Source organism: Carcharodon carcharias, chromosome 32 (assembly GCF_017639515.1).
Source record: "Carcharodon carcharias isolate sCarCar2 chromosome 32, sCarCar2.pri, whole genome shotgun sequence".
Taxonomy (NCBI): Eukaryota; Metazoa; Chordata; class Chondrichthyes; order Lamniformes; family Lamnidae; genus Carcharodon; species Carcharodon carcharias.
Window position 1 is genome coordinate 10,826,406 of NC_054498.1, and position 24,661 is coordinate 10,851,066.

Consider the following 24,661-nt stretch of genomic DNA (forward strand, 5'->3'; position numbering starts at 1 on the left):
TTTTGCAAGATTTCACAGTATGACCTGATACCTATCTAACCACATTGCATAAGTATCTTCTATGTTTTTTTTTATTCATTCATGGGATGTGGGCATCGCTGGCCAGGCCAGCATTTATTGTCCATTCCTAATTTCCCTTGTTCAGAAGGCATTTTAAGAGTCAACTATATTGCTGCGGGTCTGGAGTCACATGTAGGCCAGACCAGGTAAGGACGGCAGATTTCCCTCCCTAAAGGACATTAGTGAACCAGATGGGTTTTTACAACAACTGGGTTCCTTCACTGTCGCTGGGTCAAAATCCTGGAACTCCCTCCCTAACAGCACTGTGGGTGTGCCTACACATGAACTACAGCGGTTCAAGAAGGCAGCTCACCACCACCTTCCCAAGGGCAACTAGGGATGGGCAATAAATGCTGGTCTAGTCAGCAAGGCCCACATCCTGTGAATTAATTTTTTTTAAATGGTTTCATGGTCATCATCAGACTTTTAATTCCAGATTTTTGTTAAATTCAGATTTCACCATCTGCCGTGGTTTGATTCGAAGCCAAGTCCCCAGAGCATTACCATGGGTGTCTGGAATACTAGTCGAGTGACAATACCACTATACCACCGCCTCCCCCGAATCTGTTATGTTGGGAATAGCTTCTGTCCTACCAAATTGGACAGAGGATAGTTTTTTAAATGCTTGCATACAAACATAATGTCTGTTTGCACGTTTGCAGATTGTTTTTAAACTGCAGCATTCCAAATTTGGTTTAGTTTTTGACAGTCACAATTACTGGACACTGTCTCGCACTTCAGGACTACAGTGTTGGTCACCCTATTGCTCACTATAGCACATGCAGCACTCACGACAAGGACCGCAATGGTTCAAGAAGGCAGCTCACCATCACCTCCTCATGGGCAAAGAGGAATGGGCAATAAAAGTCAGTCTTGCCAGTGATGTCAACATTCCTGGAATGAATGAATTTTGTTTTATAAGAAAATAATCACTCAATCTGTTTTTTAGTAAAGGTCATTAGTTTGCATTGAGACTGTGAGTAGGTAACTTCAGCTTTGTGACAATGTCAGCTGTTTGTTACATCCCTTCTTGTTCTAAAGAAAAGTGTCTCAGACATTTTACTTTAAGAACTGACCCCTCTTAACCAAGTGTGTAGGGTGTCCAATTTCTATTGGTGGTGACAACGTTGATTCTCAGCTTCATTGGTGAATTACCTGAAGTTAGAGCAATGTGTCTATTCTGATACATATATCCAGATCATTGTGCCAGTCAAGCTATTCCTGGCAATGCCAGCATTTAGTGTCCATCATTAATTGCCCTTGAGAAGGTAGTGTTGAGCTGCCTTTTTGAACTGCTGCAGTTCATGTATTGGAGGCATTGCCTCAATGTTGTTAGGGAGGGAGTTCCAGGATTTTGACCTGGTTTTGATGAAGGAATGGCCAATACATTTCCAAGTCAGGATGGTGTGTGAATTAGAGACCTTGAAGGTGGTTGTGTTCCAATGTGTTTTCTGCCCTTGTTTTTCTAGGTGGTAAGGGTTGTGGGTTCAGGAGGTGATGTTGAAGAAGTCTTGCTGAGTTGCTGCAGTCCATCTTGTAGCTGGTAAACACTGTGCCGGTGGTAGAGGGAATGAATATTTAAGGTGGTGAAATGGGTATCGATCAAGTGGGTTGTTTGTCCTGGAAGATGTTGAGCTTCTTGAGTATTGTTAGAATTGTGCTCATCCAGGCAACTGGAAAGTATTCCATCACACTCCTGACTTGTGTGTTGTGGACAGTCTTTAGGAAGTCAGAAGGTGAGCTACTGACCATAGAATTCCTGACCTGTGATCTGCTCTTGTAACCACAGTATTTAAATGGCTGGTCCAGTTACGTTTTTGGTCAATGGTGACCCCTAGAATGTTGATGGTGAGTTTCAATTATATAATTGCCATTGACTGGGATGGTGGCTACACATTGCTCTTTGGAGAGGTCATTGTCTGGCACAGATCTTCCTTGCCACTTATCAGACAATGTGACACCAGAGGTTTTTGATAGCTTCACATATCTGGGCCTCACAATCACCAGCCATCTGTAACTGATGCTGAAATCAGCACACACATCGCAAAGGCTGCAACTGTTATGTCCAAACTGAGTAAGAGTGTGGAACAGCAGCAATCTCACTGACAACACCAAACTGTAAGTCTACCAAGCCTGTGTTCTCAGCGCACTCCTCTCCAGGATTGAAACCTGGACAACATGTGCCAGGCAGAAGAAAAGACTGAACAATTTCCACCTTCGCTGCCTCAGTTATATTGGTAGCACAAGGTCACAAATTCAGCGGTCCTTGAGTGTGCTAGTTCCATCGGTGTACACTCATTGCTAAGTGAACGATGTCCGCACTGGCTTGGTCATGTTCATTGGATGGATGACACCCGTGTACCCAATGACCTTCTATACAGTGAACTGGCCACTGGGTCATGGCCTCCTTAGTGGCCATACCTCTACTGCAAGGGCACATGAAAGTGAGATATGCAACTGGTGGACATTGACGCTGATGGCTGAGAGGCAGTTGCTAACAGTCGCGCCCTGTGGAGGCTGACTGTTTGGAAGGGCACTGGAAAAGGTGAGTGGAAACAAAAAGCTCATCTGGCCAGGAAAAGGGCCCAGGGAAAGCAGAGACAAGCAAATCATTCACCTTCTCAGCCCACTGTCTTCCTCTGCAGCAAATGTGGCAGAGACTGCTATGTCAGAGTGGGGATCCTAAGCCACACCAGGCAATGCCCATCACTGAACAGCCCCAATTCTGATCTTATGATGGAGAGAAGGCTATTGATGAATCATCTGTCCTGAGCAACTCATGCAGTGAGGTCCTGGGTTTAGATGTTATTTTCCAACAACTACAGCCATCTTTCTAGGTACAATTCCAACCAGTGGAAAGATTAACTTCAATTTTACTCAGGCACCTTGTTTGTACACTTGGTCGAATGCTGCCTTATGTCAAGGGCAGTTACTCTCACCTCTGAAATACAGCTCTTGTGTCCACTTTTGGACCAAGGCTGTAATAAGGTCTGGACTGGAGACCAGTGATCCCTTTTTTTAAATTCATTAATTCATTTTTTATTCAGGGCATTTAAGAGTCAACTACATTGGAGGCACATGTAGGCAAGGATGACAGTGAAGAATCGACAATGGTTTCATGGTGATCATTAGACTTTTAATTCCAGATTTTTATTGACCCTGGGTCTCTGGATTACTAGCCCAGTGACAATACCAGTACACCATACTTCTCCCTAGAGGAACCTAAACTTGTTCGGAATGGAACATCAAAGTCCAAAGCTTAGCTGCTCCACTGCTGCCCTTAAATTACAGGCAGTTCTTGCAATTAGCTCAACCACAGCTTAAGTTGTAGATCTTCAAAGGGTGAATAGTATACAGCAGATGCCAATTTATTGTCATGCATGGAGGGACTGTATGCAAGGTTACTATTGCAAAACGCTTCATCATCTAACAGGTCTGACAGCATCTGTGGAGAGAGAAAAAGAAACAGAGTTAACATTTCGAGTCCTTATGACTCTTCAGAGCTCTGAACTGCTTTGAAAATGAGTCAAAAAGACTCAATACGTTAACTCTGGTTTTTGTCCTCTCCACAGATTAGACCTGCTGAGGTTTTCCAGCATTTTCTGTTTTTGTTTCAGATTTCCAGCATCCGCAGTATTTTGCTTTTAACTTTATCATCCAACATGAGGTAAATATGCAGTGTTTCCAATTTGGCATTGTCCTTGTATCTTTGATGAAAAAACAGCTTTTTATTGGAAGGGCCAGGTGTAACTTTGCATTGCCGACAGAGCGGTGATCTTATAAATGCATTATAATGGGAGTGTGTGCTTTTGAATATTCTAACTGATAGGGCAGCTTTCTTCCCTCATTGAAATCTCTGGCTCAATGCGTAGCCCAGTCACCTCCAAGTCAGAAAGTTGTGGGTTTAAATCCCACTCCAGAGACTCAAGCACTGGTATCTAGGCTGACTCTCCGGTACGGTATCGAGGGAGGCGCTACACGCTCGGAGGTGCCGTCTATGGTATGAGGAGCTGAAGTGAGGCCTTGTCACCTTCTTGGGTGGACACGCAAGCTACTTTGAAGGAAAAACAGGGAAGTTCTCCCTGGTTTTCTGGCCAAACTTTATCCTCTAACCAACAAAACAAAAATCAGATTGTTGTTTGTGGGATTTGCTGTGTGCAAATTGGCTGCTGCATTTCCCATGTTCCAGCTTAGCCATTTGCTAGCGCAGAACTTACCAATTTCCCCCTTATAATGGTATTCTTGCGAGTGTCCTGATGAGTGCAAGATGAAAAGCAGTACTCAAGACCTACATTTCATGGGCAAGGAAGCACTTTGGGACATCCCACAGTTGTGGATGTCGCTCTAGAAATACAAGTTTGTTTGTTTTTTTCACAGCTCCTCTCAAACCCTAGCCAACAAAAACTCTATCTCCTTGAACATGTCTAACTTCTCAAAGTGCAAGGCACCATCAGGGTTACAAAGCTAGCAGAGAAAATGAGATAAACCAGGAAATGATAATTTGGTGACAAAATGCTTGATGATCAAGGATTATAGGGAAAAGGAAGGTTTAGTGGGGAGGTGGTAAGGTTTTGCACAGTGTTGAGATCAAATAACACAAGAAGAGGGCACCCGACCCAATTTGCCAATGCTGGATCTTTGGAAGAGCAATCTCATTAGTCCCACTCTCCTGCTCTTTCCCCATGGCCCTACAAATTTTATTCCTCAAGTATTTATCCATTTCCCCTTGAAGGTTGTTGTTGGATCTACTTGCGTCACTTATTCAGGTAGGATATTGCAGATCAAAGCTCAACGCGTTAAACAAATTATTCTATTCCGTGGTTCTTAAATCTTAAACCTGTGTCCTCTGGTTACCAACAATCCTGCCAATGGAACCAGTTTCACCTTATTAATGCACAGGAAAACCCTTCAAGGACCAGGGAAGGAAAGATTAGAATAGTGAACTGTGTGAAAAGTCACGATTTCAATGCAGTGACGATATATTGAAGAGCGTGTGATGCCCTGTTGTTCGGGGTGAACCTGGGAGAGTTCCAAAACTGCACAGGGGGAAGCAGAGTATGATCTGATGTTCTGCATTGGAATTTTATTTTTTGCACCTTCCATGAGACTAACTGTTAACTTGGTGACTCAAGCCCATGAAAGATGTGTTGCTTTGGTTACAGTGGTTACTATAACAACCAGTTGGATGATTCAGGGAACCGTCATGAAATCCCAAATGATTTTTTTTAAAGCCAAGATCGAGCTATCCAGCTAATTTAAAAAGAAGATCTTGAGTTTCTTCTCTAGCCTCCGCTAGAATGGAGTCCATCCTAAACCATTGTGCAGCTTACCGCTCTCACTCGCCATGATCACTTACATTCTCTTCGAGATGTCGATGATCTGAAGGCCAGGCTTGTGTGGTGGATGGACTCGTTGACCAACCTTTGTCTGAGTCTTGTCAGGGGCTATTTGACTGTGGCAAGGCATCACATTGTGGAGAACCATCTCCTGCGCATGCGCGCGCTTATGAACTCCCTAGCAGGGGTCACCGGATGACTATTGGCCACAGGAGGTTGGATTTTTGATCTTCCTTGCCCTGGAGCATTGAGATTGATTGGAGCATTCCATCGCTGTCACTGATGAGATCAGTTTAACTCCATTAAACCTGGGGTTTCACTGGCCTGAGATCTTCAGGACCACACCGCAGGGTGTAATAATCTATTAAGCCACTGAAGAACTGAGTGCTTGATAGCGAAAACCCACCTGCAGAGTCAGACGTGGCTGGCTAAATGGGGCAATGATTGAAATCCAATTAACACCTTAGCAGGTGTAGGTATGTTTAAAGGAATTTGAATTCTTGTGCTTACCGCTGTAATGCCAATTATTTTCCCCTTTTACCATGCTATTGGCTCAACAAGAAATATGCTCCTTTTTGTTTATAAAGATCTCCATGCAGTGATGTCAATGGCGTATTAAATTTGCTGTGTGTGCGTTGTGCACTCCTCACTTGCCTGTCGCCATTCTGTAACTCTCAGTTGCAAACTTATACCAGTGGACAGAGCTTCATAAGCATCCAATCCCCATATGCTTTTGCTCACAGCATAGCTAATAAACGAAGGGAAATGTTCTCTTCTGCTGATGTACTTGGGCAATGCCAAAGTATAATCACCAGTGAACCAGAGAAACATAATTAAAGGCGAGAGCAGGCCAGTTGGCTGACTGACTGCATTCCTCTTGCACTCAAGTTCTCCCATTGTAACCTCCAGTCCTGTGAACGTCCCTAATGCCTCCGTCTGGCACATTTATTCCAAATGTTTCTTCCCAATGTCTGTTTTCAATTTACTTTTTGCTGATTTAAAATTTATGTCCTTCGGTCCCACTTGCCAGGTTTACTTCAATATTCTGTGATTCCCCTTATTGAATGATGCTCAGAATTTGTTGCCAACTCAGTGAGGTCCTGCCTTTCCTCTCTTCCTTTTGGACCGATGTGTGAAGCTTAACATTTATCTCAATGAAATGTGATATGGCACACCAGTGTCTGTGACATTACTACAGTCCAGTTGCCTCAGCACTGCCCATTCTGAGTAGAATCATCAAATTATACAGTGCCAAAAGAGACCATTCAGCCCATTGTGCCAGCCTGGCTCTTTGAAAGAACTATCCAATTAGTCCCCCCCCACCACCATAGCCCAGCATTTTTACTTTAGTCTTCAAATATTTATCCAATTCTCTTTTGAATGTTAGAATTGAATCTGTTTCAACTCCCTCTCAGGCAGCGCATTCCAGATCACAACAACTCGCTGTGTTTGAAACAAAGAATTCCTCTCACCTCCATTTTCTCAATGATCGTAGAGCTTTGTGCTCTGGCTACCTTCCCTCCTGCCAGTGGAAACAATTGCATCTTATCAGTTCTATAACATCCCACTTCCTCTGAACACCTCTATCAACTCTCCCCTTAAGTTTCTCTGCTCCCCAATTTCCACCCGCCAAGCCTGCCCGGCTTTGTTTTCTAGCATCTTTTTGCGTAAACAGCATCTCTTTAAAACCCTTCCCTCGAGTACGTGATCAGCCAACCTGACTTCCCACATATCTGAACGTAATGAAGGGCAATTTAATGAGCTGCTAATTTGCTTGACATTTCGTGCTGGCTTAAATTGGGGCCTGCTCTATGAGCATCAGTGGCCCTGCGGCACCTCATTCAGTTGGCCACGTGTGATAGTAAATGCCAGCATGCTATTTGACTGGGGGTATCCCGCTTGGCCACACCTTCATGCTGTATAATGCCCAACAACCGCTCCCCCCCACCCCACAAACACACTTTCCAATTGTCAGCAAATAGTGATCAGGAGTGGATTGTGACTGAACTTAAAACATCTGTCCCACCATCTCCCCCACTGCCCACCCTCGGTCCCTCAGCTCAGGGTGCTGAGTCCAACTGAATCCCTCCTGCTTTGATGAACTCCTGTCTGCTCCTCAATACCAACATCCATCCACTGAATGGTATGCAACAGTATCAGGACTCTCCAACCAAGTGTCTGAACGTAACCCCGCACACACAGGCGAATATTTGGCAATAAATGTTTTCGTCATTTTGAGCATGTTATGTAAGCAGTGCGGCTTTAAATAAGCTAGCAGGCTGTCATCCTGATTTTGTGCACAGAAGCCAAAGCACCTCACTCGGAGCTGGTGTAGGAGGAAGATCTGTCGAGTGCTCAACATCCCTGATCTATTTAACCTAAACCCTTCTTTTGTTCCAACCGTTGTAGGACTCTCTGCCGGAGGACCGGGAATGCCTCGATCCGATCTGTCCCTGCCGCAGCCTGAAGGGATTGGGGTCTGTTGATCCATTGCCAGACAAAGCCCTGCGACTGGCACGGAGACTTCATTATGATCCATCTGATGCCGCCAGGTAGGAGAGGGAGGTCGATGGGCAATTTTGTCATGTCAATGGCGCGTGTGTCTTTTCAATTCCTGCTTCAATTTTCCTCAGAAAATTAAAACAATCAAATCTCTGATCTCTTGCTGTTATCTCTTCCCTCCTACCAGCTGCCGAAACCACAGTAAACAGGGCCAGTAAGGATAGAGCATAAGTTGTTTTGGGCAGGAGTTAATAGGAACAGTAGTAGGTCAGTAGGGATTGTGTAAACAGGTGGACTGTGCTGGGGCAAGGTAACCAGGGGGAAGCATATAACCCAGTTGACACTGGTCTGGAAAGAGATGCAGTGTTTATTGTTGAGGTTCATCCCTAAAAGCACCGTGACTCAGGACTCTGTGCTCTGCAGGCTGTTTCCAGTGACGCACACCGAGATGAGAATCAACTGCTGCTGGAGGACCATCAGCTCGGTGAAAGACTCTCTTTGGTCTGCCTGACACTTTTTTTGCATTCATTCACAGGATGTGGGCTTCGCTGGCTGGGCCAGCATTTATTGCCCATCCCTAGTTGCCCTTGAGAAGGCGGTGGTGAGCTGCCTTCTTGAACCGCTGCAGTCCATGTGGTGTAGGTACATCCACAGTGCTGTTAGGAAGGGAGTTCCAGGTCTTTGACCCAGCGACAGTGAAGGAACGACCGATATATTTCCAAGTTAGGATGGTGAGTGACTTGGAGGGGAACACCTAGGTGGTGGGGTTCTCACCTATTTGCTGCCCTTCCCCTTCTAAATGACAGTGGTCATCAGTTTGGAAGGTGCTATCTAAGGAGCCTAGTGAGTTCCTGCAGTGCATCTTGTAGATGGTACACACTGCTGCTACTGTGCATTGGTGGCGGAGGGAGTGAATGTTTGTGGATGTGGTGCCAATCAATCACACTGCTTTGTCCTGTCCTTGTCCAGCTTCTTGAGTGTTGTGGGAGCTGCACTCATCCAGGCAAGTGGGGAATGTTCCATCATGCTCCTGACTTATGCCTTGTAGATGGTGGACAGGCTTTGGGGAGTCAGGAGGTGAGTTATTCGTTGCACAGTTCCTAGTCTTTGACCTGCTCATGTAGCCACAGTATTTATATGGCTAGCCCAGTTCAGTTTCTGGTCAATGGTAACCCCTGGGATGTTGATAGTGGGGGATTCAGTGATGGTAATGACATTGAATGTCAAGGGGCAATGGTTGGATTCTCTCTTGTTGGAGATGGTCATTGCCTGACACTTGTGTGGCGCGAATGTTACTTGCCAACCCAAGCCTGGATACTGTCCAGGTCTTGCTGCATTTGGGCACAGACAGCTTCAGTATCGAGGAATCACAAATGGTGCTGAACATTGTGCTATCATCAGAGAACATCCGCACTTCTGACCTTATGATGGAAGGAAGGTTATTGATGATGCAACTGAAGTTGGTTGGGCCCAGGACACTACCCTGAGGAACTCCTGCAGTGATGTCCTGGAGCTGAGATGACTGACCTCCAACAACAATAACCATTTTCCTTTGTGCTAGATATGACTCCGACCAGTGGAGAGTTTTCCCCCTGATGCCCATTGACTCCAGTTTTGCTAGGGCTCTTTGATGCCACACTCGGTCAAATGTTGCCTTGATGTCAAGGGCAGTCACTCTCACCTCACCTCGGGAGTTCAGCTTTTTTGTCCATGTTTGAACCAAGGCTGTAATGAGGTCAGGAGCTGAGTGGCCCCGGCAGAACCCAAACTGGGCATCAGTGAGCAGGTTATTGCTAAGCAAGTGCTGCTTGATAGCACTTATGGCTGAAGATTGTAACAAATGCTTCAGCCTTATCTTTTGCACTGATGTGCTGGGCTCCTCCATCATTGAGAATGGGGATATTTGTGGAGCCACCTCTTCCAGGGAGTTGTTTAATTGTCCACCACCATTCATGACTGGATGTGGCAGGACTGCAGAGCTTAGACCCGATTCATTGGTTGTGGGATCACTTAGCCCTGTCTATCACTTGCTGTTTATGATGTTTGGTACACAATTAGTCCTGTGTTATAGCTTCACCAGGTTGATACCTCATTTTTAGGTATACCTGGTGCTGCTCCTTGCATGCCCTACTGCACTCTTCATCTTCATTGAACCAGGGTTGATCCCCTGGCTTGTTGGTAATGGTAGAGTGGGGAATATGCCAGGCCATGAGGTTACAGATTGTGTTTGAGTACAATTCTGCTGCTGCTGATGGCCCACAGTGCCTCATGGTAGATTCCCAGTCTTGAGTTGCTAGATCTGTTTGAATTCTATCCCATTTAGCACAGTGGTAGTGCCACACAACATGATGGAGGGTATCCTCAATGTGAAGGTGGGACTTCATCTCCACAACGACTGTCAGGTGGTCACTCCTACCGATAATGTCAGACGGGTTGGTGAGGACGAAGTCAAGTATGCTTCTCCCTCTTGTTGGTTCCCTCACCGCTTGCCGCAGTCCCAGTCTAGCAGCTATGTCCTTTAGGATTCAGCCAGCTTGGTCAGTAGTGGTGCTACCGAGCCACTCTTGGTGATAGACATTGAAGTCCCCCACACAGTACATCCTGCACCCTTGCCACCCTCAGTGCTTCCTCCAAATGATGTTCAGCATGGAGGAGCACTGATTCATCAGCTGAGGGAGGGTGGTGCATGGTAATCAGCAGGAGGTTTACTTGTCCACGTTAGACCTGATGTCATGAGGCTTCGTGGGCCCCGGAGTCGATGTTGAGGACTCCCAGGGCAACTCCCTCCCGACTGTATACCACTGTGTCACCACCTCTGCTGGGTCTGTCCTGCTGGTGGGACAGGACATACCCAGGGATGGTGATGGTGGTGTCTGGGACACTATCTGTGAGGTATGGCTCCATGAGGATGACCATGTCAGGCCAGTGCTTGACTAGTCTGTGAGACAGCTCTCCCAATTTTGGCACTAGCCCCCAGATGTTAGTATGGAGGACTTTGCAGGGTCAACGGCGCTAAGTTTCCGGTGCCTAAGTCGATACTGGGTGGTCTGTCCGGTTTCATTCCTCTTTTGTGACTTTGTAGCAGTTTGTTACAGCTGACGGGCTTGCTAGGCCATTGCAGAGGGCGTTTAAGAGTCAACCACATTGCTGTGGATCTGGAGTCAGTACAGAGAGTGAGTGAGTGTCGCAGACTGGCACATTCCCAGATCCAGGACAAGGTGCTGAGGGATTACTAAGGCTTGGGCTAGCTGCCGCAGAGACCCAATGGGGAAAGATCGCCATCTAAGGCCTTTCCCCCACAGTACACCGAGAGGGTGGAATCCCTGTAAAAACCCCTCGGGCTACATGTTTGATATGAAATGTATATTGTCAATATAACCTGCAGTTGGAACTGTGGTGAGGCACCTCAGAGGGCCGCATGCTGTATTGAAAGAAATTGAAATGTATTGCGCTTTATGTAGTGTCAAACTTGAACTGTTACATAACAAACTCTTAGTCATTTGGTCGTACAGAACTTGAGTTTTGTTGAAAAAAGAGATATGTAGAAGCTTTTCGTCTTGCACTCATCAGGACACTTGCAAGAATACCAATATGAGGGGAAAGCAATAATTTAGACATAAAGTATAATTTATACATACAGTATAAATTGTTGTTTTCCCCCTTTTATTGGTGTCCTTGCGAGTGCCCTGATGAGAACAAGACAAAAAGCTTAGACATGTCCCTTTTTTTTTTAGCAATAATATAATCTATTCATAAAATTTTTTAAAGTACATTTTTGACAAAAGAAATTCAGGCTGACACTCTCAGTGCAGCACTGAGGGGGTGTCTTACTGTCAGGGATGCCATCTTTTGGATGAGATGTTAAGCCAAAGCACCATCTGCCCTTTTAGGTGAGTATAAAAGATCCAATGGCACTATTTCGCAGAAGAGCAGGGGAAGTTTCTCCCCGGTGCCCTGACCAATATTTATTCCTCCCTCAACATCACTCAAAGCCTGTGGCTGTTTGTGGGAGCTTGCCATGCTCAAATTGGCTGCCACATTTGTTACATTACAACAGTGGCTGGTCAAGAAGAAAAACTTAATTGGCCGTCAAGTGATTTGGCGATCCTTGAGGTTGTGAAAGGTGCGATATAAATGCAAGTTCATCTGTCAAGGTCGGTATCAGGCAGGCTGGGGGTTGAGATAGACGGTTATGATAAACAATTGCTGGTCTGGTTGGCTCATTTGGATCAGTGGATAACAAGCATAGCCATCATGGTCACTAACCATCTGCCAGAGAAAAAAACCTTCAATTGCATTGGGAACTTGTACAACTGCACCCGGAGAACTTCAAAGTACGGCTATATTGCATTTGTTTCCCCAGGGCTAGTTGGAATAAAATGGAACGTTGCAAATTATTTATGTAATGAATACTTTGGAGCCAATTTGTCTTGTAATTTCACCACGTTCTCATGCCCTCCTTTGGTAACCACCCTCTCTCCTGAGGAAACTCTCAATGCAAAATCTTGTAAATGGTGCAGCAAGTCTGCTGCATGTTACAGTGGGAGTGGGTCCACCCACTCCCCAACTGGAAATGGATCCATCCCAGGGCCCCAAGTCATCACTAACCTTTATGCTCAACATTAAACCACAACTTTTAAAAGTATCTGTTTCTAATCTATTGCTAATATTTCTGGCACTAACATTCATAAAACAGTTGGAGAAATGTACTGAACTGTGGAATTCTTTGCCCTTTTCTCCAGCAGCCCTCGAGTCCTTTGCCCATGTGGCCAATATTCATGCACATGCCAGTCAGCCAATGACTGGTAGGCTAGTCAACCTTGGTAGCCATCAGAAACTGAACCTTTTTGTCCTTGCCCATTGGCCCTGAATCTGCCATATCAATAACATCAAGGGTGTGATCATTCGCTGTGATTAGAGAGAAAACTGACAGCAGCTTCTGGTGTCTGCACATGTGCAGTTAAACACTGAAACACAGAAATTGCTGTCAGTGGTACCTCGCTCCTTCATGTGTTTTGCTGTTGCAGTCCCTGCAGATTGAATCTGTGTAACCATCAGGTTGGGGCGTGAATTGATTGCCCTCTATTATCGCACTAAAGACTGATGAAAAATTCTAACCTTTTTCAGTCAGGAGCCATGTTTTTTTTTATGGTAGAACAGGTCAAAATTACTACTCAACAGCCTCTCTGGTCATGAAAATTTAATTTTACGAGTCTGGCCTCCAATTCCCTTAAGGGGAAAAAAATATATAGATTTTGTTTGTTTAAAACCTGTGCTTTTCTATTTATGTTTCTCTCTTAATCACCCAAGTGTATGTTCCCAATTTTTATTTCACTTTCTCTGCAATGATTTAAGTAATTTATTTTCTTGGTTTTTGTTTTCTGCTTTGCTATCTGTGAGGATTCTTCAATCTGCTTGGCCCACCAACATAGATTTCATAGATCCACTGTAGAGGGCGCCAAATTCAAGCTGCCATGGAAGTAAGAGGAGGTCTGCCCACTGGAGTCTGCTGGGCACTTTCTTCAAGTCCCATCCCTTCGCTGTTGATTACAGAATTCAAGTCCATCTCGTCTAATTCACCAGATAGTGAGAGTTCAGACTAGTATCTTTTCCCTCCTTAGAATATTCTGATAATCCACTGGCTGACCTGCCGCCTTGCACTCCCTGTCAATCTAATTTCATCCATAACCGTGCTGTCCATATCCTAAGTTTCGCCAAGTCCCATTTACCCAGCACCGCTGTGCTCACTGACCTATGTTGGTTGCAAGTCTGGCAACAGCCTTGATTTTAATAACACTCACCCTTGTTTTCAAGTCCTTGGCTTTGCCCCTCTCTATCTCTCCAACCTCCTCCGACCCTACAATCCTCCGAGATCTCTGTGCTCCTCCAACCCTGGCAACCTGCACAGCTCTGATATCCTTCACTGTACCGTTGGGGGCCGTACCTTCAGCAGCCTGGACCCTAAGCCCTAGAATTCACTGCCTAAACCTCTGGCTCCTCCTCTTCCAAGAAGCTCCTTAAAACCTACTAAATGGTCCAAACATTGCCCCACGTGAGGAGAGGTGGTCAAATGTTAAAGATTTCCTGATAACACTCCTGTGAAATGCCTTGGAAGATTTTGGAATTCTAAAGGTGCTATATAAATGAAATTGCCAGGCGAGGAGCCAGTGTCGGTCAGCGCGCGCAGCGACTGGTGAGTGAGACGTGGGTAGAGATGCCGGTTGCCAGAGCAAGAATATCATAATGGGCAGTCCTGTGGTGGAGGCGGGAATTTGGAGGGTTTCTTGCCACGAAGGCTGCTGGGAATTTGCGCCATATTGCGCGCCGCTGGCCTAAGTAACTGTGCGGTGGATGGGTTTCCTGACGTTTTGTGTGGTGAGGTGGGCTGGATGGCTCATGCCCTGTCATCATATCCAGGTGCCATGCTGAAAAGGCACATGGACATCAACGGATCCACCGTCGACTATAGAAGATCCAGCTCCTGGAGGTAGACGATCTGCATCGGAGGTGTTACGCTCACTCATGCCTGTTCAGGGGCCCGGTCGCTGGAGGCCTCCCTCTTCCCTTCCGACCTGTGCGAGCTGCCCCAGGCCTTGCAGGGTGAGCCTGACATTTACCCACCACGTTGGTCCGGATGTGTTCTGGACTGGCGTGAAAGCCCGCTGGGCGGCACAGAAAATCGGACGGGGTTGGGGAGATGATTTCGGTCGGGCCTTCACCTGTTTCACGCCGGCCTCTGGTGGGGAATGGCGACCCCGCCATGACGGGCAGGGCTGCCCAATCCCGCCGTCGTTTTACACCAGCGGGAAACCAACTTTGCAGCTCCCACCACATTGCACCCCACCCCCCCCCCCCAACCACCACCACCACCACCACCCCCCCAACCCCCCCCAACCATTAAACCCGCTGCAGGGAGGCGTCTGGAAAATTCCGCCGATGGCGTGAGTTTGATTTACTTCATTTCGTTTGAGGGATTGTTTCTGCCGGCCGGGGGAGTCTAAGACACCGGGGAACAGCCTCAAGATAAGGGGCCATTGATTTAGGACTGAGATGAGGGAAAAATTACTTCACTCAAAGGCTTTTGAATCTTTGGGATTCCCAACCCCAGAGGGTTGTTGGTGCTCCATCGTTGAATACATTTGAGGCTGGGATGGACAGATTTTTGGTGGCTCAGGGAATTGAGGGATTTGCAGGAAAATGGAGTTGAAGCCCAAGATCAGCCATGATTGTATTGAATGGTGGAGCAGGCTCGACAGGCCGTCTGGTCTACCCCTCCTATTTCATGTGTTTTTGAGTTCGGATGTGGGCAGTACAGTTTTGGTTGAGCTAAAGTTCATTAATACTCTGCAAGCTCTAAGCTTTATACTCCTTTAAACAGAGGAGTTGATATAACAACATAGTGGCTGTAAATACAATGCATTTTCAGAATCAATATTTGAAAAATTATTATGGCAGGAGGTTAAATGGTCATTTCTGCTCTCTTGAGGTGGGCGAGATAATTGAGGCCTAGATCATTACCATAGTGACAGAAGCATGTTGTCTCTAAATGAAATGGCTGCCATGTGCAAGTCCAATACCTCGGGCACTGTGGGTTTTAAACTGGTTTCAAAGGTGAAGACTTCATGTGGAGAATTGTACCTATGAAGGCACACAATTTGTTGCAAACCAAGGTTAAAAATTGCTGTGGCCTTGAATTGTGCTGACATTTTGGGTCCTTAAAATAAGCTCCTTTGTTTACCAGTCGAAACTTTAGGGTTGAGAAGACTGGAGAACTGTCCTTTAAGTCTGTAGATGATGGCAGTGAACAGTGCATGCAATTTCTTTGTGCTTGAACTTGGTATGCAGCACATGACAAATGCCTTTCCATATTGTTGATTGTAATCCAGTTTTTGTAAGTAGGTCATGTGATGATGATGTGATGGTTTCTCTCACTTTCACCACATTATACATTAACTAAGTGAAATTAATTAGTTAAGGAGAGGCCTGTGCTATCAGCATTAGCTCTTTGTCCAGAGAGTGGTTAGAATGTTGAACTCACTACCACAAGGAACGACTGGCATGGATACATTTAAGGGGAAGCTAGACAAGCAGATGAGGGAGAAAAGGCTTGCGTTTATATTTGTGGCCTTTCATGACCACAGAATGTCCCAAAGCACCTTACAACCAATGAAGTACTTTTTGAAGCATGGTCACTATTGTAATGTAGGGAATGCAGCAGCCGATTTGTGCACAGCAAGCTCCCACAAAGAGCAATGTGATAATGACCAGATAACTTGTTTCTGTGGTGTTGGCTGAGGGGATAAATATTGGGCAAGACACCAGGGAATAAGAAAGGGAAGATCTGGCCCAATTTTTTTTTAAAGCTCACAGATCAAGAGTCATAACACTCCATTCTGAGAGTTGTATCCAGACCTGTTAGTAAGATGATAGGAACAGGAGGATGCTATTGAGTCCCTTTAGCCTGTACTGCAATTCACTTAGATCATGGCTAACTTGTATATTAACTTCAATTACCTGCCATCATTCTGTAACCCTAACAAGAATCTATCAGTCTCAGTTTAGAAATTTTCAGTTGACCCCCAAACCTCAATTAGAGTGGGTTCCAGATTTACACTCCCCTTTGTGTGAAGAAGTGCTTCCTGACATCACCCTGAATGGCCTGGCTCTCATCTTAATGTTACGCTACGTTGCCTAGAGGAAAAAGTCTGTTTTATCCCGACTCCTTTAATTATTATAAACACCTCAATGAGAGCACCCCTTAATCTAGCATACCCGGGGCAATACAAACCTTTTTTTTAAATTCTTCTCTGAGATATGGTTGGGTGTCACTGGCAAGGCCAGCATTTGTTGCCCATTCCTAATTGCCCTTGAGCTGAGCAGCTTGCTAGGCCATTTCAGAGGGGCAGTTAAGAGTCAACCGCAGTGCGGTGGGTCTGGAGTCACATGTAGGCCAGACCTGAGTACGGGCATTGCTGAACCCAATGGATGATAGTTCCGTGGCCCCACCCCCCCCCATTGTTCTCAATTTCAGATTTATTAATTGAATTTAAATTCCACCAGCTGCCTTGGTGGGATTTGAACCTGTGTCCTCCCCTGGCTTGGGCCTCTGGGTTATGAGTCCAGTGATATTACCATTTGCCAGCATCCAAATCTGCTCTCATAATTTAACCCTTTCAGCCCAAGATTAAGGCACTTGTTTTGATAATCTAGGTTAGAATTATGCAATACAATAGTGTTATTGTTTAACTGAGAGTGATGCAGATTCTTTGAATGTATCAGTTAGCCTACCAGCTAAACGGATTTATTTCCAGCGACTGTGGCTCGGGAGGAGAATGTTTAGTCAGCCCTTCTTTATTTTCTCGCTGCCTAGTGACCTCGGCTGGAAAGTACAAATGCAAGGACATCGTTTTGGGAATCTGCTCTGGCTTTGCTATGAGGCCATTAAGACCATAAGACATAGGAGCAGAAATTAGGCCATTCAGCCCATCGAGTCTGCTCCGCCATTCAATCATGGCTGATAAGTTTCTCATCCCCATTCTCCCGCTTTCTCCCCGTAACCTTTGATCCCCTTACCAATCAAGATCCTATCTATCTTGGTCTTAAATACACTCAATGACCTGGCCTCCACAGCCTTCTGTGGCAATAAATTCCATAGATTCACCACTCTCTGGCCAAAGAAGTTTCTCCTCATCTCTGTTCTAAAAGGTCTTCCCTTTACTCTGAGGCTGTGCCCTCGGGTCCTAGTCTCTCCTACTAATGGAAACATCTTTCCCACATCCACTCTATCCAGGCCTTTCAGTATTCTGTAAGTTTCAATCAGATCCCCCCTCATCCTTCTAAACTCCATCGAGTATAGACCCAGAGTACTCAAACGTTCCTCATATGTTAAGCCTTTCATTCCTGGAATCGTTCTTGTGAACCTCCTCTGGACTCTCTCCAGGGCCAGCACATCCTTCCTGAGATACGGGGCCCAAAATTGCTTGTAATATTCTAAATGTGGTCTGACCAGAGCCTTATAAAGCCTCAGCAGCACATCTCTGCTTTTATATTCTAAATAAATGCCAACATTGCATTTGCCTTCCTAACTACCGACTCAACCTGCAAGTTAACCTTAAGAGAATCCTGGACTAGGACTCCCAAGTCCCTTTGCACTCCAGATTTCTGAATTCTCTCCCCATTTAGAAAATAGTCTATGCCTCTATTCTTCCTACCAAAGTGCATGACTTCACACTTCCCCACGTTGTATTCCATCTGCTACTTCTTTGCTCATTCTCCTAACCTGTCCAAATCGTTCTGCAGTCTCCCCGCCTCCTCAATACTACCTGTCCATCCACCTATCTGCAAACTTAGCCAGGATGCCCTCAGTTCCTTCATTTAGATCATTAATGTATAAAGTGAAAAGTTGTGGTCCCAATACTGACCCCTGCGGAACTCCACTAGTCACTGGCCGCCATCCTGAGAAGGACCCCCTTATCCCCATTCTCTGCCTCCTGCCAGACAGCCAATCTTCTATCCATGCTAGTACGTTGCCTCTAACACCATGGGCTCTTATCTTACTGAGCAGCCTCCTGTGCGGCACCTTGTCAAAGGCCTTCTGAAAGTCCAAGAAGATAACATCCATTGGCTCTCCTTTGTCTAACCTACTCGTTACCTCCAATGATCCTCATTCTCAAAGTTGACGTGAGAAGATTGCCTGCTGGAGCTAGATATTGGGGAACTGGAGGGACCAGACTCCAGCTTCCCCCTCGGATCCAACTGCTCCTCAATAAAATGGAGGTCTGGATGCCTCAAAGGAGGAAGGTGTCAGCCATGGATCAGTTGGTAGCATTCTTGCCTCTGAGTCACAAGGTTCTGGGATCAAATCCCACTCTCAGGACTTGAGGACAAAAAATGAGGCAGGTGTTTTGGATGAGACATTAAACCAAAGCTCCACCTGCCTACTTGGATGGGTGTAGAAGATCCCATGGCACTATTTCAAAGAAGAGCAGGGAAGTTATTCTCGGTGTCCTGGCCAATAGGTATCCCTCAATCAACATCAAGAAAAAAGATGTGGCCATTATCACATTGCTGTTTGTGTGTGCAAATTGATCACACGATTCCCTACATTACAACAGTGCCAACATTGGCTGTAAAGTGCTTTGACACGTCCAGTGGTAATAAAAAGCACTATATAAATGCAAAACGTTTTTGAGAGTACAATGCAAACATTTGCTAGCAATGCACTAAAGACGATTCCTTGTCTTCACCTGACATTAAGCATTTCTTGTTTCCCTGCTAGCCCCTCTCTCTCAAATGGAACAGTGGACCTTGGGCCCTACAACTGGATAACAACCAGAAGGCGGTACTCTTTGTCTCACCTTCCAGATGACTACAAAGCAGATGACCCGCTTTGCCCGCCCCCCCAAGTGCTGGGTTTGGGCCACTTCGATGTGAACCTCAAGGCCTGCCTGTCGGACAGCGGGAAGAAGAGGGCACAGCTGGTGGACTGCCTGAAAGAAGCACACAGCCTTTTGGAGGGGCAGTCTGCACAGCTGCGGAAACGCGAAGACCAACTATTGGAAAGCAAGGCCAAGATTGAGCTGCTCTCTGTCAGGCTGAAAGTAAGTGATGTGCCTCCTTTTTTTTGTCTCAGGTGCGTTGAAAATGTATTTTCAAGTTTAATTAGTGCCGTGGGAAAATTCAAAACTAATTCCAAACCACAGCTTCCACCATCTAGAAGGACAAGAGCAGCAAGTGCATGGCAGCACCAGCTGCAAGTTCCCCTCCAAGTCCCACACCATCCTGACTTGGAAATATATCGCCGTTCCTTCACTGTCGCTGGGTCAAAATCCTGGAACTCCCTCCCTATCAGCACTGTGGGTGTACCTACACCACAGGGACTGCAGCGGTTCAAGAAGGCAGCTCACCACCACCTTAAGGGGCAATTAGGGATGGGCAATAAATGCCAGCAATGCCCGCATCCATGAAAGAATTAAAAAAAACCAGATAGCCACTAACAAATCCAATAAGTAATTGAAGCGAAGCTTCATTACCCAGGGTGTTTCTTTTCTGTTAACTCTGTTAGCTAATTACTCTTGTTTTACTTTTTAGCAATTGGAAAATTCTATTTCTCAACTAGAAAGAGAGAAGAACATGCTGGAAATGTCACGACTTGAAGATCAAAAGAAAAGTGGAGCACTGCAAGACAAGTAAGATGACTTGCTGGTAAATGTTTTGTATGTAGCTTTGTGTCTGTGGGCAGAGTCTTAGCCCATTGTCTCTATGCTGCTTACTGCTAGCGCAATCTGAAATTAGCCATACAGCCCCTGCACTCTGCTCAAAGCTCTGACTCATTGAACCTTACAGCACAGATGGAGGCCATTTGGTCCATCGTGCCTGTGCCAACTCTTTGAAAGTGTTCTCCAATTAGTCCTACTCCCCAGCCCTTTACCCATAGCCCTGCGAATGTTTTCCTTTATAAATATTTATCCAATTCCCTTTGCAAGTTACTATTGAATCTGCTTCCACCACCCTTTCAAGTAGCACATTGCAGATCATAACAACTCATTTTTAAAAAATCTCCTGCTCTCCCCTCTGTTATTTCTGAATCTGTGTCCTCTGGTCACAAACCCAGCCTCCAATAGAACCAGTTTACACAGAGTTACTCTATCAAAACATCTCATAATTTGATGCTCCTCCATCAAATCTCCCCTCAACCGTCTCTACTCAAGGGAGAACAATCCCAGCTCCTCAAGTCTTTTTAAGTCCCTCATCCCTGCTTTCAATGTATATCTACTCTTCCCTCAGAAGATGTGATGGTCTCTTGCTCAGTTCCCTTTGGTATTCCCTACCATGCACACAAGCCAATGGATCTCCTGTGTCATTACTCATCATGTGTTAGAGATGTTTTCAAGAAAGGTTCTGAAATTTGTAATCCTTTGTGTTCAAATCATCCATAGCCTTGCCCTTCCGACTGTGACACTGTGACCTCCTCCAATGCTACAAACTTGCCGTTCTTCCAATTTTGGCCCCTTGAGCATCCCTGGCTTCCATTGCCCCACCATTGATGGCCATGCCTCCAATTAGCTAGGCCCTGGAATTCTCTTTCTAAACCACCACACTGCATCCCTTTAGGATACTTTAAAAATTCCTTTGATTAAGTTTTTAGTCACTTACCCTAATATCGCCTTCAGTGGCTCAGTGTCAAATTTTGTTTGACGCTCTTGTAAATCAGTTTGAAATGCTTTGTTATCTTAATGGTGCTATACAAGTGCAAGTTGTTGTTGTTGAGATGGTGATTGACAATAGGTAATGTCCTCATGAGATGGCCGACCTTGTCTTCTGCTGAAGTTAACTCTTCACAATGGCCAGTGAAAGCGATTGGCTGTCCAATACTATATCTGGAGTCCATGTGACTAAATACCATCATTGTCTGTGTATTAACCAAATGGTTGTTTGTAACATCTCTCTTGACTTTGATGCTCTCACCTGCAATAAGGATAATGTGCAAATATCATGAAATCTGTTATATTTGAATGCAGTGTCAACAGATGAAACTTATTGTGAAACTTAGCCTAACATGATATATAGAGCCTTTCAAGACCTCTGAATGTACCAAAGTGCTTTTTTAATTCTTTTGCAGGATGTGGACATTGCTGGCTAGGACATTTGTTGCCCACCCCTAGTTGTCCTTGAGAAGGTGGTGGTGAGCTGCCTTCTTGAACTGCTGTAGTGTGTGTGGTGTTGGTACACCCACAGTGCTGTTAGGGAGGGAGTTCCAGGATTTTAACCCAGAGACAGTGAAGGAATGGCGATATAGTTGCAAGCCAGGAAAGTGCGTGACTTGGAGGGGAACTTCTAGGTGGTGGTGTTCCCATCCATCTGCTACCCAAGTCCTTCTAGTTGGTAGAGGTTGTGGGTTTGGAAGGTGCTGTTAAAGGAGCCTTGGTGACTTGCTGAAGTGCATCTTGTAGATGGTACATACTGATGCCACAGTGCATTGGTGGCGGAGGAAGTTATCCAGGCAAGTGGGGAGTATTCCATCACTCTCCTGGCTTGTGCCTTGAAGATGGTGGACAGGCTTTGGGGAATTATTTCACTGCAGAATTCCCAGCCCCTGACCTGCTCTTATAGCTACAGTTTACGGCTGGACCAGTTGCTTTCCAACAGTTGATCCTTGCGTTTCTGCAGCTGCACAGACTGCACCCCCCAAAAGGCCATGTGCTTCTTTCAGGCAATCCACCAGCTACACCCTCTTCTTCCCTCTGTCTGACATGTAGCCTTGAGGTTCACATCAGAGTGGCCCAAACCCAGCGCTGTGGGGGATGAGCAAAGGGGGTCATCTGCTTTGTAGTCATCTGGAAGATAAGACAAAGAGTACCACCTTCTTTCTGTTATCCAGGTCAATGGTAACCCCCAACTTGTTGATTGGTGGGGGTGGTTTCAGCGATGGTAATGCCATTGAATGAGAAGAGGAGATGCTTTGATACTCTCTTGTTAGAGATGGTCATTGCCTGGCACCTGTGTGGCACAAATGTTACTTACCACTTAGCAGGCAAGCTTGAAGCAGCTATCAAAGTAGTGTACTTCAAGATGTTGCAATGTAGGAAATGGCAACCAATTTGCCCACAGCAAGTTCCCACAAACAGCGATATGATAATGAGCAGCTATTGGGAAGAATAAAAAAGCAGAGTATTACTTAGATGGAGAATGACTGCAAAATTCAGAGGTGCAGAGGGATCTAGGTGTTCTAGTGCATGAGTCACAAAAAAGTTAGTATGCAGGTACAGCAAGTAATTAAGAAGGCTAATGGAATGCTATCCTTTTTTATGAGAGGAATTGAACATAAAAGTAAGGATTTTATGCTTCATTTATACAGGACATTGGTTAGACCATATCTCAAATACTGTGTGCAGTTTTGGTCCACCTATTTAAGGAAGGATGTAAATCCATTGCAGGTGGCTCAGAGGAGGTTTACTAGATTGAGTAAATCCAGAATGAGTGGGTTGCCTAATGAGGAAAGGTTGGTCAGACTGGGCTTGTTTCCACTGGAGTTTAGAGGAGCGAGAGGTGACTTGATTGAAGTATATAAGATGCTGAACAGTCTGGACAAGGTGGACGTGGAAAGGATGTTTTCTCTTGTGGGTGAGACCAGAACTAGGGGGCACTGTTTTAAAATTAGGGGTTGCCTTTTTAGGACAGAGATGAGGAGAAGTTTTTTCTCTCAGAGGGTTTTGCGACTTTGGACCTCTCTGCCTCAGAAGATGGTGGAGGCGGGGTCATTGAATATTTTTAAGGAAGAAGTAGATAGATTCTTGTTAGGCAAGGGAATCAAAAGTTATCAGGGAATGTGGAATTCAAAATACAAAACAGGTCAGCCATGATCTTACTGAGTGATGGAAAAGTCTCGTGGGGCCGAATGGCTTCCTACTGCTCCTATTTCATATGTTCGTAATCTGTTTTTGAAGTGATGATGGTTAGGGAATAAATATTTGACCTTGACACTGGCGATACCTCCCTTGCTCTGCTTTAAAATAGTGTCATGGGATCTTTACATCCAACTGAGATGTCTGCCATCTCAGTTGGATGTAAAGGATGTAAAATGGTTTAACATCTCAGCAGGAAGACAGCACCTCTGCCAGTGCAGCATTCCCTCAGTACTGTATGGGAAGGGTCAACCTGGATTAGGTGCCCAGGTGCCTGGGGCAGGACTCGAACCCAAAAGTTTCTGGCTCGAGGTGAGAGTGCGACCCGCTAAGCCAGGAATGATACCGGATAAGGGAGTGCTAAGTTCATTGTGTCTACTTGCGAATGTACTGTCCTTGTGCAATGAAAAAATCTATTGTTCTGTTTAGGGTTTCACACCTGGAGGCTGAAATGGCAAAAGCGAAATCCTCACTGGATTTAATCAACCGTAGCCATGGGTCTAACCCATCACATCCCCCTCTTTCATTCACCTGGACAAAACTGGAAGATGGTGCTCTAAAGCAGGTGAGCACTATTATGGTAGCTTATCACTGTAACTTTTCTTATTATTTTTAAACATTTGCAAACTGATTTCCCTTGGCATTGTATATGGAAGGTATGGAAGTCTCCCTACAACTGTACAGGGCATTGGTGAGACCGCGCCTAGAGTTGTGTGTGCAGTTTTGGTCTCCTTAAGTAAAGAGGAATATGCTTGCATTGGATTCAGTTCAGACAAGATTCACTCGGCTGATTCCTGGGATGGAAAGGTTGAGCAGGTTGGGCCTATAGAAGATTGAGAGGTGATCTTATTGAAACATATCAGATTCTGAGGGGGCTTGACAGAGTGGATGCTGAGAGGTTGTTTCCCCTCATGGGGGAATCTAGAACTCGGGGGCACAGTTTCAAAATAAGGGGTCTCCCATTTAAGACTGAGATGGGGAGGAATTTCCTCTCTTGGAGGGTCATTAGTGTTTGGAATTTTCTCCCCCAGTGAGCAGTGGAAGCTGGGTCATCGAGTATATTCAGGGCTGAGTTAGACAGATCCTTGATTGACAAAGGAGTCAAGGGTAATGGGGGGCAGGCGGGAAAGTGGAGTTGAAGCCACAATCAGATCAGCCATGATCTTATTGGATGGCAGAGCAGGCTTGAGGAGAAGAATGGCCTCCTCCTGCTCCTGTTTCTTATGTTCTCATGACCAAATGTATTGTTTGGAGGTGGGTAAGGTGGGGTTAGAGGGCAAGAGTTAATTGGGCCAGAGCTGCAGAGAACATTCAGGACCCATTTGAGGGTTGCATGTTCTGTCCTTTAAATTAATGCAC

At 45.5% G+C, this 24,661-nt stretch overlaps 1 protein-coding gene across 1 annotated transcript in view; it reads left to right on the top strand.

The window, feature by feature from the left end:
- LOC121271965 (sodium channel and clathrin linker 1) overlaps positions 1-24,661 on the top strand; it is a 37,559-nt gene that overhangs the window by 3,475 nt on the left and 9,423 nt on the right. Inside the window, exons 2-5 of the mRNA XM_041178225.1 lie at positions 7,806-7,948; positions 19,177-19,498; positions 19,989-20,086; positions 23,732-23,867. Coding sequence (XP_041034159.1) covers positions 7,806-7,948; positions 19,177-19,498; positions 19,989-20,086; positions 23,732-23,867 — 699 coding nt within the window. The remainder of the gene's footprint in view (positions 1-7,805; positions 7,949-19,176; positions 19,499-19,988; positions 20,087-23,731; positions 23,868-24,661) is intronic.